Below are 18,778 nucleotides of genomic sequence, written 5' to 3'. Positions count from 1 at the left end.
TCTCTCTCTCTCTCTCTCTCTCTCTCTCTCTCCCTCTCTCTCTCCCCTTACTTTCTCAATAAGCCTTGCATGGGGTACCTTGTCAAATGCCTTGCTGAAATCCATATACGCTACATCTAATGCTCTTCCTTCATCAATGTGTTTAGACACATCCTCAAAAAAAATTCAATCAGGCTCATAAGGCACAACCTGCCTTTGACAAAGCCATGCTGACTATTCCTAATCGTATTATACCTCTCCATATGATGTTAGAAATCTGTTGCATCGCTTTTTCTGAACTCTGCGCCTGGAGAGTTGGCACCAGAAAGGCACAACTCTTCGGGCACACAACCCCCGGCAGCTAACATTCTGCTCCCAGTGTTCCATGCTCGTTTTCCAGGCCACATTCTTGGGATACCAAAAAGCAGCCGGTCGTGAGGCCCTGAGAGCGGGTCCCATTCCTGCAAAGAACCAAACTCAGTGTGTAACTCTAGGTCAGGGTCTTCAGAAGAACCCAGCACACCTGACAAGAAGAAAAAAAAGAGTTATCAAAGTTAGAATAAAGTTGTTTCTGAAGATGCAAGCAAAGGAGTTGCCGTTTAGTACCATCTTAACTTTGTTCCACCCTGAATTTATTATCTCAGTAATAAGTAAATAAATTAATACTCTAACCACCTCATCTGGCATTTACAATCATTCCACAGTCAAAGTCACTGAGTCCACATTTCTTCCCCATTCAGATGTTTGGTCTGAACAACAACTGAACGTCTTCACTATGTCTGCATGTTTTTAAGCACCGAGTTGCTGCCACATGTTTGGCTGATTAGATATTTTCACTTAATAAAGTGGCCACTGAGTGTAAGAACAGCTCTAATTCAAGGAGCCAAAGTTAGCTAATCTTACGGACCTTAAGGAGAGACTAAGCTGTCCCTTGTTGTCCCTGGATTCATAGCGAATTTGCCAATAAAGACCCTAGCATGATGTGAGCAGCTATTGTTGTAGTCGCCTCAGTTCAGAGCTACAGCTGTTTGGAAATTGTGAGTTGCTGCAGGGGAGAAAAACAGGTTAATCATCTCGCAATAGATACTGACAGACACTACATCTGGTTTCTGCTGTTACAGAATTGGCAGGATTCTCATAAACAATCCACTTATGAGCAGTAAGATCTGTTTATTGTACAAATTCAGCTCTGTTAGTGATGCAAGAGTAGTCTGGGTGATAACAGTAATGAGGAAGGAGTAAGCAAAAGTGAGTTTTCCATTCTCCTCAGTAGCAGAATAGCTCACTGTGCTCCCTGGTACAAAGGTTCAATTTCTCTGACTTCTGGTAATTTTTCCTCTTTCCCCTTCCCTCTTCTTCCATTGCCTGCTCTGGCTCCCATTGTTTCTCTTTCTCTTATCCTCACCAGCCTATCACCTCCCCCTGGTGCCTCTCCTACTTCCCTTTCTCCCATGGTCCACACTCCTATCAGATTCCTCTTTCTTCAGTGCTTCACCAATCTCCTCCCAGCCTTTCGCTTCTTCCCCCACACACCTTCCCACCTTCCCCCTGGTGTCACTAATCACCTGCTAGCTTCCTCTCCACCCACCACCTTATTCTGGTTTCTTCTCCCTTCCTTTCCTGTCCTGATGAAGGGTCTTGGCCCGAAACCTCAACTGTTTATTCTTCTCCGTAGTTGCTGCCTGACCTGCTGAGTTCCTCCAGCGCTTCGTGTGTATAAAGCTCCAAGAGTTTTTTTTTCATTTTTCCTCCATTTCTAATGGCTGAAATTTCCTCTCTTGACTTTACTTGATTCCCTGAATAGTGTTGGATGCAACCTTTCTCTAATCTGCATTCTCTTTCTGTTGAAATTAAAAAGTTGATGTTGCTTTAGTTTTAATCATTTCCAATGAGAGCTAAGAGGTTTACTGGTTTGCCAGTCTAAGTTAGATCACAAGTAAGGAGTTTCCCTCACAGATGCTGCCCAACCTGTCACAACCTGATGGCATTTGACTTCAGGCTTCTGTACCCACTGCCTGCCCGACAGATGCAAGAAAAAGAGAGCATGACCCACATGATGGAAGTCCTTTCTATTAATGAGGATTAATAATTCTAATTTAATCATGTTGTATTAATAAAAGCTTGTTTTGTTTTTCCTTCTTTGGTAGAGATGTATGTCCACTCCACCACCCAAATTAAATAAGCAGTGCATAAAGAGAATAAAAATAGTGAGTTAATGTTCAGGGGTTAGTTCATTGTCTGTTCAGAAATCTAATGGTGGAAGGAAAGGTGTTCTTGACTTATTAAGTGTGCTTCTTCAGGGTCCTGTACCTCCTTCCTGATGGTAGCAACGAGGAAAGGAAATGTCCTGGGTAGTGAAGCTCCTTAATGTTGGCTGCCACCCTTTTTTGATACGTCGCCTTTTGAAGAGGTCCTCAGTGCTGGGGAGGCTAGTGTTTATGATGGAGCTGGCTGAGCTTACAATCTTATGCAGCTTTTATGATTAGAAGATACAGGGTTTAGTTAAGAGGGGAAAGGTTTAAAATTTATTATATATTTATTGAGATGCGCGCAAAGTAGGCCTTACTGGCCAATCAAGCCATGCCACCCAGCAATCCCCAGATTTAACCCTAGCCAAATCATGGGAGAACTTACAGTGACTAATTAACCTACCAACCAGTAAGTCTTTGGAATGTAGGAGGAAACCAGGGCAACTGGAGGAAACCCACACTGTCATAGGGAGAACGAACAAACTCCTTAAAGGTAGCGGTGGGAATTGGCTTTGCTATATTACCTTTGCTATAGAGCGTTGTGCTAACTGCCGCAACCAAGGATCTGAAGGGGAAGTTTTTCCACGTAGACGATGGTGGGTACATGGAGTGAGTTGTCATCGGAAGAGGTAGTCCGGTGGGAAAAATCCCCACAGTTAAAATACTTGGATAAGTACATTGATAGAAAGTTTTTGGAGGTCTATGGGCCAAAGCACAGGAAAACGGAAGTAACTCAAGTAGACTGTAGCAGCTGTGTATCTACTTTCTTTTTGTATCATATTTTCTGTTGCATGTTTATTATGGGTTACAAGCAAATGAGTATAGTCAAGTATTCATGCTTTGTCCTAGTTAGTTTGGTTTAGTTGATAGGGTTGTTATGCTAATTTCTAATATCGCTCTAAGATTGTTCGTCTTTGCTGGTTTCGTAATGAAGGATTGTATGTACCTTTTTCGACTTGGTACTAGGTCATTTGGAAGCATGTCATACAGTGTTGTTTCCCGTACTCATTCTCTCAGCAGTTTCTGTTTATTTTCAAGTAACCTCAATATAGACATCTTTGTTGAGTTGGAGCAAAGAGCCTGCTCTCTGCTGTGTTGCTCTCTGCAGAACTGTTTGAGCCCACTTTCCCCATGGATTTTATTTGTTTATGGGCTGCAGACGAGGCTAAAGGTGACAGTGTTTATGAATTGTCACAAATTGCCAGATAAATGGCAGATGGAATTTAACCTAGTTAAATGTGAGTGATACACCTCGGTAGGGCAGATGCAAGAAGACAGTACACTGATAAGGGCAAAATCCTTAAATGTTGCTGAGCAGAGAGATTTTGAGTTCCAAGTTCATAGCTCCTTGTAAGTGGCTACACAGTTCGCTAGGGTGGGTAAGAAGCCTTATGGAATGCTTGCTTTTATTAGTCGAGGCATTGAGTTCAAAAGTCAGGAGGTTATCTTACAACTTTATAAAACTCTGGTTAGGCCACACCTGGAGTATTGATACAGTTCTGGTCATCCCACAATAGGATGTTGAGGTTTTGGAGAGGGTGCAGAAGAGGTTTACCAGGACGCTGCCTGGTTTAGAGGGCATGTGCTGTCATGAGAGGCTGGACAAACTTTGGTTGTTTACTTTGAAGCAGTAGAGGCTGGGGGGAGATCTGTTAGAGGTTTACAAGATTATGATAGGCTTAGATAGAGTAGGCAGAGAATATCTGTTTCCCCGGGGAGAAATGTCTAATACCAGAGGGCATGCATTGAAGGTGAGAGGAGGCGGGTTCAAAGGGGCTGTGAGGAGCAAGTGGTAAATGCCTGGAATGTGCTGCCTGGTATGGTGGCAGAGGCATCTCTCTTTTAAGAGATATTTAGATAGGCACATGGATGTGAGGAAGATGGTGGGATATGGACATTGTGTAGGTAGGAGGGATTAGTGTTTGGGGTTTTTGATTTGCCTTTTAACTCGTTCATCACAACATTGTGTTCCTGTGCTGTACAGTTCTATGCTCTATTTTCTGATTGGGAAGATTGCTCATAGACCATAAGATATAGGAGCAGAAGTTGGCCATTCAGCCCATCAAGTCTGCTCTGCTGATCCAATTCTTCCAGTCATCTCCACTCCCCTGCCTTCTCACCACCTTTGATGCTATGGCTAATCAAGAATCTATCTATCTCTGCCTCCAGAGCCGCTCATGGCAACAAATTCCACAGATTTACCACCCTCTGACTAAAGTAATTTCTCTGCATCTCTGTTAAAAATGGACGTCTTTTAATCCTGAAGTTGTGCTGTTTTGTCCTAGACTCCCCTACCATGGGAAATAACTTTGCCATATCTAATCTGTTCAGGCCTTTTAACATTCGGAATGTTTCTATGAGATCCCTCCTCGTTCTCCTGAACTCAGGAATACAGCCCAAGAGCTGCCAGATGTTCCTCATACAGTAACCCTTTCATTCCTAGAATCATTCTCGTGAATCTTCTCTGAACCCTCTCCAATGTCAGTAATCCTTTCTAAAATAAGGAGCCCAAAACTGCACCCAGTACTCCAAGTGTGGTCTTACAAGTGCCTTACAGAGCCTCAACATCACATCCGTGCTCTTATATTCAATACCTCTAGAAATAAATGCCAACATTGCACTCACCTTCTTCACCACCGACTCAACCTGGAAGTTAATCTTAAGGGTATCTTGCACAAGGACTCCCAAGTCCCTTTGCATCTCTGCATTTTGAATTCTCTCCCCATCTAAATAATAGTCTGCCTGTTTATTTCTTCCACTAAACATCATACACTTTCCATCATTGTATTTCATTTGCCACTTTTTGCCCATTCCCCAAAGCTATCTAAGTCTCTGTGCAGGGTCTCTGTTTCCTCAACACTACCTGCTCCTTCACCAATCTTTGTATCATTGGCAAATTTAGCCACAAATCCATTAACCCCATAGTCCAAATCATTGATATACATCATAAAAAGCAGCAGTCCCAACACCAGTGGAACTTCATTGGTAACCAGCAGCCAACCAGAATAGGATCTCTTTATTCCCACTCTCTGTTTTCTGCCGATCAGCCAATGCTCCACCCATGCTAATAACTTCCCTGTAATTCCATGGGCTCTTATCTTCCTAAGCAGCCTCATGTTCGGCACCTTGTTAAAGGACTTCTGAAAATAGTGAACAATATTAGCTGTTTTAGGGCTGTAGTTTGGCTAAGCTTGATAAAAATGGGAAATTTCCTTCCCTGAAGAACCAATGAGTTGGATTGATTTTATGACAATTTGGTTGCATGCTTCTGTTAATTCCAGATTTATTCAATCATAAATTTAACTTCCCCTGCATCATGGTAGAATTTGATCACTTGTGTCTCATTCTGTGGTCCCAGTTTCTGGCTTCCAAGTCAAGACAAGTTTATTGTCATTTAACTATATACAGGTATGTAATGTATATAACCATATAATGTATATAGAATCAAAACAACAGTTCTTCAGACCAGGGAGTAAAGCACAGAAGTACACATAACACACAATAATATGAAGGTGAGGATAAAATCTACAGATGAATCACATGTAAATAACAAACTAAAGTGCATTAATGTTAAATATTGTGAAGTATGGAACAAATTAACCAAAGGCACTTCGAATACGATGCGACTGGATGTTCAGAAGCCTAATGGCCTGGGGGAAGAACCTGTTTCTCATCCTGACCATTCTTGTTTTTATGCATTGTAATCTCCTGCCTGATGGTAAAAAGTCAAAGAGGATACTAGATGGATGGGTGGCATCCTTGATAAGAAGAAAGGCTCTGTGTACTCAGCATTCCTGATAAATGTCCCTGTTGGATGGTAGGGAGACCCCTATGATCCTCTCAGCTGTTCTCACCTTCCTTTGTAAGGACTGCCAGTCCGATGCTTGACAGTTCACATACCAGATGAAGATGCAACTTGTCAAGACACTCTCAATGGTGCTCCTGTAAAATGCAGTTAAATTGGGGAGGGGAGGCTTGCTTGCCTCAGCCGTCTTAGGAAGTGGAAGCACTTGCTGTGCCTTCTTGTCCAGGGAGATGATATAAAGGGACCAGGTGAGGTCATCCACGATGTGAACTCCCAGGATCTTGGTGCACTTAACTCTCTCTACAGAGAAGCCACGTATTTACCGAGGGGGATGGTTTGTCTGCGCCTTCTGGAAGTCTGCAAACTTTGTCCTCTCCACCTTCAGGCTTAGGTTGTTCTTTGCGAACCAAGCCACCAGCTGCTCCACTTCCTCAATCTATTCCAGATAAGTAACATAGCTAAAATGTCACTGAGCCCTGTAATTTTATTTAGTTCAGTGAGAACAATCCAAGAACAATTGTGGTCGAGAAAAGACCATGATCACCTACATCATAAGACACAACACATAGTGAATGAACAAATTTAGTAATATGCAGAACTGAAACCCAGTATGGTCTTAATGTTGCTGCAACCCATCCACTTGATGGTTCGACATGTTGTGCATTCAGAGATGCATTCCTGCACATGTGGTTATTTGAATTACTTCTGCCTTCTTTTCAGCCTGAAACAGTCTGGCTGTTCTCCTCATTAATAAGGTGATTTCACCCACAGAACTGCCTTCCAGTCGATACTTTTTGTTTTCATGCCATTCTGTGTAAAGTCTGGAGATGGAAAATCCCGGGAGATAAGCAGTTCCTGAGATACTCAAAGCACCCCATCTGGCACCATCAATCATTCCACGGTCAATGTCATTTAGAATACATTTATTCTCCATTCTGATGTTTGATCTAAACCCAACAACTGAACCTCTGAACCATGTCTGCATTGAGCTTCTGCCACATGAGTAGATATTGCCATTAATGAACAAATAGACAATAGACTATAGGTGCAGGAGTAGGCCATTTGGCCCTTCTAGCCAGCACCGCCATTCAATGTGATCATGACTGATCATCCACAATCAGTATCCCGTTCCTGCCTTCTCCCCATATCTCTTGACTCCGCTGTCTTTAAGAGCTCTATCTAACTCTTTCTTGAAGGCATCCAGAGAATTGGCCTCCACCGTCTTCTGAGGCAGAGCATTCCATAGATCCACAATTCGCTGGGTAAAAAAGTTTTTCCTGAACTCCATTCTAAATGGCCTACCACTTATTCTTAAACTGTGGCCTCTGGTTCTGGACTCCCCCAACATCGGGAACATGTTTCCTGCCTCTAGCGTGTCCAATTCCTTAATAATCTTATATGTTTCAATCAGATCCCCTCTCATCCTTCTAAATTCCAGTGTATACAAGCCCAGTCGCTCCAATCGTTCAACATATGACAGTCCCACCATCCCGGGAATCAACCTTGTAAGCCTACGCTGCACTTCCTCAATAGCAAGAATGTCCTTCTTCAAATTTGGAGACAAAAACTGAACACAATACTCCAGGTGTGGTCTCACCAGGGCCCTGTACAACTGCAGAAGGACTTCTTTGCTCCTACACTCAACTCCCCGTGTTATGAAGGCCAGTATACTCCAGATGTACTGGAGTGCCTAATAAAGTGGTCACCTAGCATAACTATGCAGAGTCATCAAGCTCAGTGAAGGGTCCTTGGGTTTGCTGTGTCTATACTCATCTTTGTACCTTTCCATGTTAATTCTATGTACCCATATTTGATCTGCAGTCTTCTTTACTGATTCTAGTGGATCTTAAGAAGTTGTGTGAGTCTCTACCTCTGTCATCTCCTCTGGCAGTCAGTCCCAGATTTTAGCCACTGTCTTGTTGAAAATAAATCCCCACCTCCCCTTAGAAAACTTCTAACTCTCTTCCTCTCACTTTAGCTCATTGTCCCCAGCCAGGACAATAGGTAAATCAGGTATTACATGTGTTTCATGACTTTGGAGGAACTTACTCGAGCAGCATCTGACCGACCTCAGTCTTGACTCAGGGTTTCAATGTGCACCACCGACAATTCCATTCTTCCCATGGATGTTACTTGACCAGATGAGTGCCCCCAGCAGATTATTGTTGCTTTGAGTTCCAGCATCTACAACCTAACATTTCTGCCTTATTGTCTCTTCTCTGCCTAGGTATTTCACGTCCCTCTGGAGGAGCGCAGGTACAAAGACAACAGTCAGTTTGGCGAAGGTGAAGAGGCGAAGGTGTGCCTGGACATCATGCAGAAAACAGGAGCCCACATTGAGCTTTCGTTAGCCAAGGATCAGGGCCTCTCCATCATGGTGACTGGCAAACTTGACTCTGTCATGAAAGCACGGAAGGAAATTGTGGCTCGGCTTCAGACCCAGGTCAGTTGAAAGTTGCTACCAGATGTCCATGAAGAAGAAGCTCACATTTTATTGGTGATCTCTGATCTTTGTTTATTTTCCTGATTCTGTAATCTTAATTCTAATTCTAATGATCGTTTATTTTAATGCAGAAATAAACATACAAATACTAAGCCAACTAAATAAAGAGCTGAGAAACAATGCTAAGAGGAAATTAATGGGAAAGAATGTGAAGAAAAAAGATGGTGCCTCTGAAAAGCCATCAATTTTACAGTTAAGGAAAATTCCTTGGATAGAAATAAACTAGTTAATAGGGTACATAATTAAAGCAATTATATCCCATGGCTTGTGCCCTCTTCCTTTCCAGTCCTGATGAAGGGTCTCAGCACAAAATGGGTTTCAGGCTATTTAGCCAATGAAAAATGAGGAAGGTGATAAACCATTAACTACTATACTGTTTTCTGCTAGTAAATGGTAATAAACCACCACAAACTCATGTGAAACTTACGTTTGTTAAAAAATTGAAATCTTATCTAAAAAAAGTATTATTTAAAAAAAAAAGTGGGTTCCAACATCTCCAATCGTTGCATTTCCCTGAGCAATGCAAAGATCCCTCCCACTCTGTCAAAGTCAAAGGCAAGTTTATTGTCACATGCACAAGCACACCAAACGCAATGATAAACTTCCTTCCAGTAATGTCACACAGCATCAGTAACATAACATTCACAAAAATACACGTAAATTACGCAAAGTAATTCAAGAAAGAATCAGAATTGGGTTTACTGTCAGCAGCATGTGTTGTGAAATTTGTTAACTTAGCAGCAGCAGTTCAATGCAATACATAATATAGAAGAAGAAAAAATAATAAAAAGTAAAAATAAAGTAATAATAAATAAATAATCAACTACAGTTTGCGTATATTGAATTGATTAAAAATCATGCAAAAAACAAATAATATATATTAAAAAGTCAGGTAGTGTTCAAGGGTTCAATGTCCATTTAGGAATCAGATGGCAGAGGGGAAGAAGCAGTTACTGAATCGCTGAGTGTGTGCCTTCAGTCTTCTGTACCTTCTACCTGATGGTAACAGTGAGAAAAGGTCATGTCCTGGATGCTGGAAGTCCTCAATAATGGACACTGCCTTTCTGAGACACCACTCCTGAAGATGTCCTGAGTACTTTGTATAAGATGGAGCTGACTAAATTTACAACCCTCTGTAGCTTCAGTTGGTCCTGTGCAGTAGCCCCTCCATACCAGGCAATGATCCAGCTTGTCAGAGTGTTTTCCACGGTACAACTATAGAAGTTTTTGAGTGTATTTGCTAACATACCAAATTTCTTCAAACTCCTACTGTGTTGCCTTTTTAGTACCTGCATCAATATGTTCCTCTCTAGCCCTTTACCTTTCCCATTCACCTGGGTTCACCTATCACCTTCTAGCTATCCTCCTTCCCCTACCCCGCCTTTTTATTCTGGCGTCTTCCTCCTTCCTTTCCTGTCCTGAAGAAGGGTCTTGGCCCGAAACATCAACTGATTATTCATTTCCATAGATCTGCTAAGTTCCTCCAGTGTTTTGTGTATGATGCAGTATTTCTTGTATTGTGTTAGTAACCTATTCCTGTTCAGATTGACTAAAAACTCCACTACCTCTGACATACCTTTAAACCCGTTCACTAACTCACTTGTTTCCTGCAGTAATATCACTTGAGTGTCTTATCTGACAACTGATCCTTGCTATTAATTCCCATTACCATCTCAGGAGAAGAATATTATTAATTGTGATTATTGGCAAGTGCAAGCCAGTGGGTTGGAACATGAGGCAGCCAGCGAAGATAAATAGGTTTCAGCAACAGTCAGTCATTAGGATGAAGCTGACATCAATCCTTGTGTGTCAGCTGGGCTCACTGCTATTCACATGCCTGTTATTCCATTCTGATTCCCCTCCCAGCTATCTACACAGGATTATCGCTCATGCACAAATAAATAAATAATCTCCTTCATAAGTCTCTGCTGAAGTAATTTTTATCCCCTCGGTGTCAACATTCAACATTTGGGGCAGCACGGTAGTGTAGTGGTTAGCACAATGCTTTAGTGCCGCCAACCGGGGTTCAAGTCACTGCTGGTATTAAGTTTGTATGTTCTCCCCGTAACCGACTGGATTTCCTCCGGGTGCTGTGGTTTCCTCCCACAGTCTAAAGACCTGCCATTTGGTAGGTTAATGCTTTATTGGTTCAATTTAACTTCAGGAAATGTATTCAGTATACAACCTGATATTCTTACTCTTCGCAGCATCCACAAAACAGAAAAAATATTGGGGGGGGGGGAGGGTTTGCTTCCTGGAGATAACAAAACACCAGACGGCAGAGGGACTAATCTGCACTGTATGTCAATAAGTACATCAAGAAGTAAAATTGAGAGTGTCATAGAGTTACACAGTGCAGAAACAGGCCCTTCAGCCCGACTCATCCATGCCAACCGAGGTGCTTACCTGAGCTCATCCTGTTTGCCTGCATTTGGCCCATATCCCTCTACACTAGTGGTCGCCAACCCGTCGATCGCGATCGACTGGTCGATCTTTGAGACTTCCCCAGTAGATCCCGAAAAAAAATCAAAAATAAATACACAAATACTGTTGAGAGATTGTTTCCGGGTTGTGGGGTTTTAGTTCCGTTCTTTCTGCCCAGTGTGCGTGTGTGTAGCTCCCCGCACTACAGGGTGTAATTCAACACGTACAAACAAGCTGGATGAACTCAGCAGGTCGGACAGCATCCGTTGAAAGGAGCTGTCAACCTGCTGACTGCTGAGTTCATCCAGCTTGTTTGTATGTGTTGATTTGACCACAGCATCTGAAGTGTACTTTGTGTTTACACAGTGTAATGCAGTGGTCCCCAACCACTGGGCCGCGAGGAAACAAAATGAGTCAGCTACACCTTTCCTCATTCCCTGTCTTGCCCACTGTTGAACTTGAATGCACACGAGGTCATCAGTCACCTAAATGCGGTGATACCCTCGCGCCAGGAATCACTGGTTCGCCTCGGGTGGCCGGCAAGAACCGCCGATGCTTCTGGCCTAGAGCGCGGCCAGCGGGAAGTGCCATTTCTACCGGCCCGGAGCGCGGACAGATGGGCGCCGCCTCTAAACCTGTTCACCACACTGAATGTTTGTGGGGAACCTGGTGTTAAAATATTCGCAGACGATCTAATTCGGGCTCAGGGTTCCATAAGTATCAGAGCAGCTACTGCACTGCGATCTACTGAAATAAACTTTTGTCGGCCAATAGACCCTATGGGGGCGGGGGGGGGGGTGCCCTGTCACACTCCTCGCTCGGTAGCTCTCTCCAGACTGGAACCGCCGCGGCTCCGGCACGGGGACCTTCGGCCCTGACCTTGTCCTCTCACTCCACCCACAACCAGCCACACCTGGCCAGGGCACCTGACGGCGGGCGGGCAGAGGCTGTCTAATGAGGCAATTAAGCTCTCAAAACTGCTTCAGTACCCTGGGTCCAAGCACCCTGCACTTAAAGACAAACCTGCTGAGTTTTTTGAGCGGAAAAAACGTAGGCAAGCAGGACAGAAGCTAAGTGCCAAGAACCGCTAAACTACATCGCGGAACAGACTGGACATAAGGAACCTGCTTCAAGTATCGCTATATTCCAGTCGAGTTTAACACCTCCCCCACCCACCGCCGGCCGGTTGGCAAGAATATTGTCAATATTAAACTGGTCCGCGGTGCAAAAAAAGGGTGTGTACCCCTGGTGTTATATACATTATTTCTGCTTCTGGGTTCCGGGGTTTTACTTCTGGTCTCTTCTACCCCAGTGCACATGCGTGTAACTAAACGATCTGGGGGTCGATCTCACCTTTGACTATGGCCAAGGTAGGGGATCTTGGGCTTAAAAAGGTTGGTGACAACTACCCTAAACCTTTCCCATCCAATGTCTTTCAAATGTTGTACTTGTAGCTCATTCTGGCAGCTCATTCCACATATTCCTGGGTTGGAAATATCAGGCGGCACATATCAGGTTAGCACAATGCTTTGCAGTACCAGTGGACCCAGGTTCAAATCCCACAGCAGCTTGTAAGGACTGTCCGTTCTTCCCCGACTATGTGGCTCCAGTTTCCTCCCAAAGACCTACCATTTGGTCATTGAAAATTGTCCTGTGTTTAAGCTTGGATTAAATTGGGGGATTGCTGGGTGGTGTGGCTCAAAGAGCTGGAGTATCTCAGTAAAATAAAATATCTTCTGGGGCTGGGGGACAGTCTGTGTGTGTGAGTGGGTGGGAGGGAAGAACAGCTCTTGATTGCTGTTGCTTTGTTAGTTGTGTTCTGTGTTGTTGCATTCTGTGTTGTTCAGTGATATGGTGGTATATATGCACTTTGATAATAAGTTTACTTTGAATTTTGAGCATTAGGGGTGTGCTACGTTGGTGCCAGAATTTGAGGTGACACTTGTGGGCTGCCCCAGCATATCCTCAGGTTGTGTTGGTTTGTTAAGAGTCTCGTCCTGAAACATCGACAGCGCTTCTCCCTATAGATGCTGCCTGACCTGCTGTGTTCCACCAGCATTTTGTGTGTGTTGTTGTTAACACATTTCACTGTGTGTTTCGATGCATACGTGATAAATAAATGAATCTGAATCCTCAAAGTACATCTATTATCGAAGTATGTATACGGCATACAACCCTGAAATTCGTCTTCCCCACAGACAGTCACGAAGAACCATGGAACTAACCCGTTCAAAGAAAAACATCAATCATCAACCCCCCCCACCCCATGCGCAAACAGCAACAAACGTAATTAGCAGAAACGCAGAGTATAGGACTCAAAATCAAAAGACATTATTTCAATTCATTACAGTTCTGTGTTCATTATCTGCAGGCCACCCCAATTGGAAAAATTGTCCAGAAAGAAACAAAAAGGAGTGACCAGAACGTATCACAATCCTGAATTAGAGTGTAAAGCTACAGTCCACATCAATTAAACCTTGCACCAACAGCATCGAGGGAGAGAGAGAGAGAGAGAGATCACTCAAATGCAAGGATCTTCCCTCAGGAGCAGTCATCTCGCTCTTCACACTCATTTCAATGATTTCAATCTTCCTGGGTACTTTAATCGGCGAGAGATGGAATCGATCACGGGCTCACACCCTGTCTCCTGGCTTCTTGGCCACTATGCTGCACACTTTGGGCGAAACCTCATGAAACACTCTTGGGGACAGCAAAGTGCCAAATTGCCCGATCGTCCTGAAATCTCACCTCTGTGTGGGGAAAACTTGCCCCCTTAGAGTCCTGTCACTCTATGCCCTCTGGTTTTGGAGTCCCCTATCTGGGGAGAAGACCGAGAACTTTCGTGACTTTGTGTCCCTTTATAAAGTCACTCACTGAGGAGTGCCTGGGAAAATAACCCTAGTTTGATTCTGGCAAGATGCACTGAACCTTTTCTGCACTTTCTAGCTTTATGAGATCCTTGTAGCTGAGCAACCACAACCACACACAATACACCAACTGCTGTCATACCTATAAGTAGTCTTTTTCCACCGAGGGGTCAGACTACAACTGGAGTGTTAAGGGTGAAAGGTGAGTCATTTAAGGGGAACGCAAAGGGTAATTTCTTCACTCAGAGAGTAGTGAGAGTGTGGAATGAGCTGCCAGTGCAAAGTGGTGGATGCGATTTTGTTTTCAAATTTCAAGAGAAGTTTGGATTGGTACAGAGATCGGAGGGATATGGAAGTCTATGGTCTTGGTACAGGTCAATGGGGCTATGCAGGTTTAATGGTTCAGCATGGTCTGAAGAGCTGTGGTTTTCTATGCTTCTTATACAACTGCAGGTTGTAAACGTTTAGAATTTAAATCCCAACTGGGTGCACTTGGCTGTAAAAGGAGTAAAAGAGAACTAAATATAAGAGCTCTCAGTCCCACAAATCTTCCCCAACATTCAATATGATTGTAGCTGATGTGCTCAAGCCCTCAACTCCTGAGACATCTCCTTACGGTCCTCAATTTCCCAATGTTTTGGAAAAAAAAATTCTCCCTCCTTTGAGATACCTTCAGTCATCTAACATTGATACATGAGCCACTGGTCTTCCCTCTCTCTGCAGCAAGAATGATACCTCCCACCCTTGTTGGCATGTTGAAGTGTTGGGATGAACAGTGGTTTTTGATGGACTCTAGATTATGGTCTCTTTGGGGGATTTGATGTCCCTTGCATGGTGGGGGGAGGGCTGATGCTTTTGTTGAAGCAGTTAGGGGGGAGGGTGGAGAGGGGGCTTTGGGGTTCTGATGTTTTTCTGTCATTCATTCATGGAGGGGCAGGTAATGTTGAGGAAACATGTAGGCTGCAGAAGGACTTAGACAGATTAGTAGAATGGGCAAGAAAGAGGCAAATGAAATTCAGTGTTAGTAAATACATGGTCATGCACTTTGGCAGTAGAAATAAATGTGCAGACTATTTTCTAAACAGGGAGAAAATTCAAAAATCTGGGATGAAAAGGGACTTGGGAGTCCATGTGCAGAACAACCTAAGGGTTAACTTGCAGGCAGTGTCAGTGGTGAGGAAGGCAAATACAATGTTAGCATTCATTTCAAGAGGGATGTGATGTGATGCTAGAGCTTTATAAGGCACTAGTGAGGCCTCATCTTGAATATTGTCAGCAGCTTTGGTTCAGAGGAGGTTCACAAGGTTGATTCCAGGATTATCATATGAGGAACATTTGATAGCTCTAGGTCTGTACTTGCTGGAGTTTAGAAGGATGAGGGGGAATCTCATTGAAACCTTTGGAATGTTGAAAGGCCAAGACAGAGTAGATGTGGAAAAGATGTTTCCCATGGTGGGGGAGTCTATCCTCAGCCTCAGGATAGAGGAGTGTCCATTTAAAACAGAGATGCCAGCAATCCCCCAATTTAATCCAAGCTTAAACACAGGACAATTTCTCACGTTTGTGATAGGAGCAGAAAGATGTTCGGCCCATTGAGTCTGCTCCGCCATTCCATCTTGGGTGATTTATTATCCCTCTCATCCCCATTCTCCTGCCTGCTCCCCATAACCCTTACTAATCAAGAACCTGTCAACTTCTGTTTTAAAGAACATGCTTCCTTGGATAAGGAAACCAAAACAGCACACAGTTCTGAAGATGTGGTCCCACCAAGCTCCAGTATGACTGCAGCAACCTCTGCTCCTATCTTCAGGACTCCTTGCTGTGAAGGGGACCATCCATCTGCCTTTTGAACTGTCTGCTGAACTTGGAGTTTATTTACTTACTGGTGTCCAACAACATCCCAGTTCCAATCTAACACCTTTCAGATAAAGTGTCATCAAGCAAATTTCTGAAGTAGATAAACCTCATGTTTATCCACTGTATTTTGCAGCTGGTTAATGAGACGGTATTCCAGCTTGGAGCATCAGAGGTTGGAGTACAATTCCAGTGCTCTCTGTAAAGGGTTTGCACATTCTCTCCATGAAGACTTGGTTTTCCTCCCAATTAATTTGTCATTGATCATTGTAAATTGTCCCGTGATTCTTCTTCTTGGGGCCTTTAGCTTCGATGGAGCATTGGCTGTTAATGACCTCGCGTCTCCATCGTCCAGAGTTGATGGTATGGTTGGAGTTCATCGATGTTTCCAGTGTATCCATGTACAGGGAATTGGCCTTTACAGCTTCACCAGAGCCCTGTTGTCTGGGCTTACCCATTTCCACCTCTCACGACAAAAACGTCGAGGTGGACTTTGAGAGGTATCCTGTGATTAGGCTAGGGTTAAACAGGTGATTTGCTGGGCGGCACAACTCGTTGGGCTGGAAGGGCCTGTTCTGTGCCTGATCTCTAAACAAATAAATAAGCCACACTGGAGCTTCTCTGCATCCACCTCACAGCTCACACTCCCACCCGGCTCTGTAATGTTTACAAACTTAGTGTAGAATTCACTTCTCTCTTCCTAATCATTTAGAGCAATTGTGAGCATCTGGGAGGTAAGAGGTTTCAAAGGTCAAAGTAAATTTATTGGTCTGGACAACGATTTTTTTGGAAAATGTTACTTGCTCAGATTTTTTTTTAGCTATGAGAGTGCTTCATCACATATAGTATCGGACAACTTGTAGCACTTCGCAGTTTAGAGGAACAAGAAGTTGACTTCTATTGAATACAATGCATTTAATTGCATAATGGTGCTGACGCTTTGCAATATTCCAACTAAGCTAAAAATGTTTTGTTAATGATTTACTTTTGTACTCAGTGTCTGAGGCTTCTTGCTTAAGTGTCCAACAATAATCGCCAGCATTGATGGATTCCAGTTGCCCTGATACGGTTTCTCCATGTCCTGGTGAAAGCTTTTGCTATGCTCGTCACTGACAACACCAAGATTTGCAGGGAAGAAGTCTAAATAGGCTTGCAACAAATTTAAGGAGCCTAGGCTTTGTCTTGGTCACCAATTTTACACCCAAAATAGAGCACATAGGTGTTTTAAATGAGAGGAGTCCTGCTCTGTCTTTGACATTTAAGCAGATATTTGCTACAAATATAACAGAAAGTATCCTGGCTATTTACAACATTGTTGAGACATTTTGATATTACAAATAGTTCTGAAAATACTTCATTATAATGAGTACAGTCTGCCCTCTTTATCTGCGGGGGATTGGTTCCGGGACCCCTTGCAGATACTCAAATCCCTTATTCAACCACTCTCAATGTGGTGGAACTTAGGACTCAGCGGAACCCCAGACCTTATTTAACCTGTCTCAGTGCGATGAACATTAGGACCCGGCAGCAGAGATCTGAATCCGCAGTGTTTATGTTCACGAAAGTAGTCACGATCACGATTGAAGATAAAGTGGAAGTAATAAAGTGATCAGAAAGAGGTGAATCGCCATCGGTCATTGGAAAAACGTTAGGCTACGTCGGTCAACAATCGGAATGATTTTTTTCCAGATTTTGTTTGGCCATGTACTGAATATTCGTAAAAACATTAGAAAAACTAAGTATAATTTCCTTTGCACCTGCTAAAATATCCCATTTTTAAGTATAAGATTACATAATTACAATGGAGCCAAGTTAAGATCAATTAGTTTTTAATCTATAGAAAATTTAGTGTGAAACAAACTGAAACCACAGTTAGTTCTATACAATAAAAACCCTCCAAAGAATTGACATATTTAACAGCTCACATTATTGGCACAATCCTCTACAACTTTAAAGCTGTTGTACAGTATTAACTGTGAAAAAGCAGTCTCTTCTGGAAAGGGTTTTACGTTGAATTTCTCATTATATCAGTAACCTTGGGATTTGATTATTCAATTGTAACCAGAAGACAAATCCGTGAAAATTCTATAGTCTGTACATGACTCAACTGTAGTTGGTCTCATCTCTAATAATGACGGGACTTGCTATCAAAGAGAGGTAGGCCCATCTTGCAGCTGGTTGTGCTCGTAACAACTTGGAACTTGGTGCTATCAAGACAGTGGAAAAGAACGATCGGAACAACTTTAAAGGATAAAGTGAGAAAGGCCCTGCCCCAATGAATGCTACAATTATTACTAAGCAACACAGTGGTTTAATTATTAGGTTTTGGAGTTTTGGGCTTTTGATCCTCCACATCAACCCAGCATGGTGGAGAGTGCACTTGAAAGTGGTCTGTTACTAGATCGAACTCAGGATCTTCCGGAGCCTGGTGCTGAAACATATGTTCTTAATTGTTTTATATGTGTAGAAAGGTAAAATATATACTATATACTAAGACAAACGTTTGACTAACTGACGCTAAATAATACCGGATGTACCTGTTCCGACTTACTTAGTAAGAGAACTTCTGATTTTTTTTCAATCCCAAGCCACGGTAACCTACGTACATCCTCCCGTATACTTTAAATCATCTCTAGATTACTTACAATACCTAATACAATGTAAATGCTATGTAAAGTGGTTGTTATACTGCATTGTTTAGGGAATTATAACAAAAAAAGTCTGTACATGCTCGAACAACAAGTGCTGGAAGAGCACTTCCGGGTTTTCACAATTCGCGGTTGGTTGAATTCGCGCATGCAGGATCCACGGATAAGGAGGGCAGACTGTACACACAATATGCTATGCACTTAGGGCATATGCATCAATGTGTTGGCAAACCGATATACATGTAAACATCATGCATAAACAGTGTGTGCGTGATATAGCCTTTCTAGAAACTAACCTGCCCAAGCATACCTAGGCATGCCTGCACAAGATGGAAAACTTCATTTTACATTGGGCAACATTTTAATTGACTTGAATTATAAATTGAAATAAGAAATATAGGCAATTACAAAAAAAATGTGTACGATATGGAAATTTCATGTTTAGCAGC

At 42.9% G+C, this 18,778-nt stretch overlaps 1 protein-coding gene across 1 annotated transcript in view; it reads left to right on the top strand.

Annotated features, from left to right (window-relative positions):
* Nucleotides 1-18,778, top strand: part of LOC132396939 (vigilin-like) — a 192,630-nt gene that overhangs the window by 76,548 nt on the left and 97,304 nt on the right. Inside the window, exon 5 of the mRNA XM_059975068.1 lies at nucleotides 8,261-8,476. Within this exon, the coding sequence (XP_059831051.1) occupies nucleotides 8,261-8,476 (216 nt within the window). The remainder of the gene's footprint in view (nucleotides 1-8,260; nucleotides 8,477-18,778) is intronic.

This window comes from Hypanus sabinus, chromosome 7 (assembly GCF_030144855.1).
Source record: "Hypanus sabinus isolate sHypSab1 chromosome 7, sHypSab1.hap1, whole genome shotgun sequence".
NCBI classification, from domain to species: Eukaryota; Metazoa; Chordata; class Chondrichthyes; order Myliobatiformes; family Dasyatidae; genus Hypanus; species Hypanus sabinus.
Note: the sequence above shows the minus strand (reverse complement) of the source record. Positions and strands in the feature narration are given on the sequence as shown.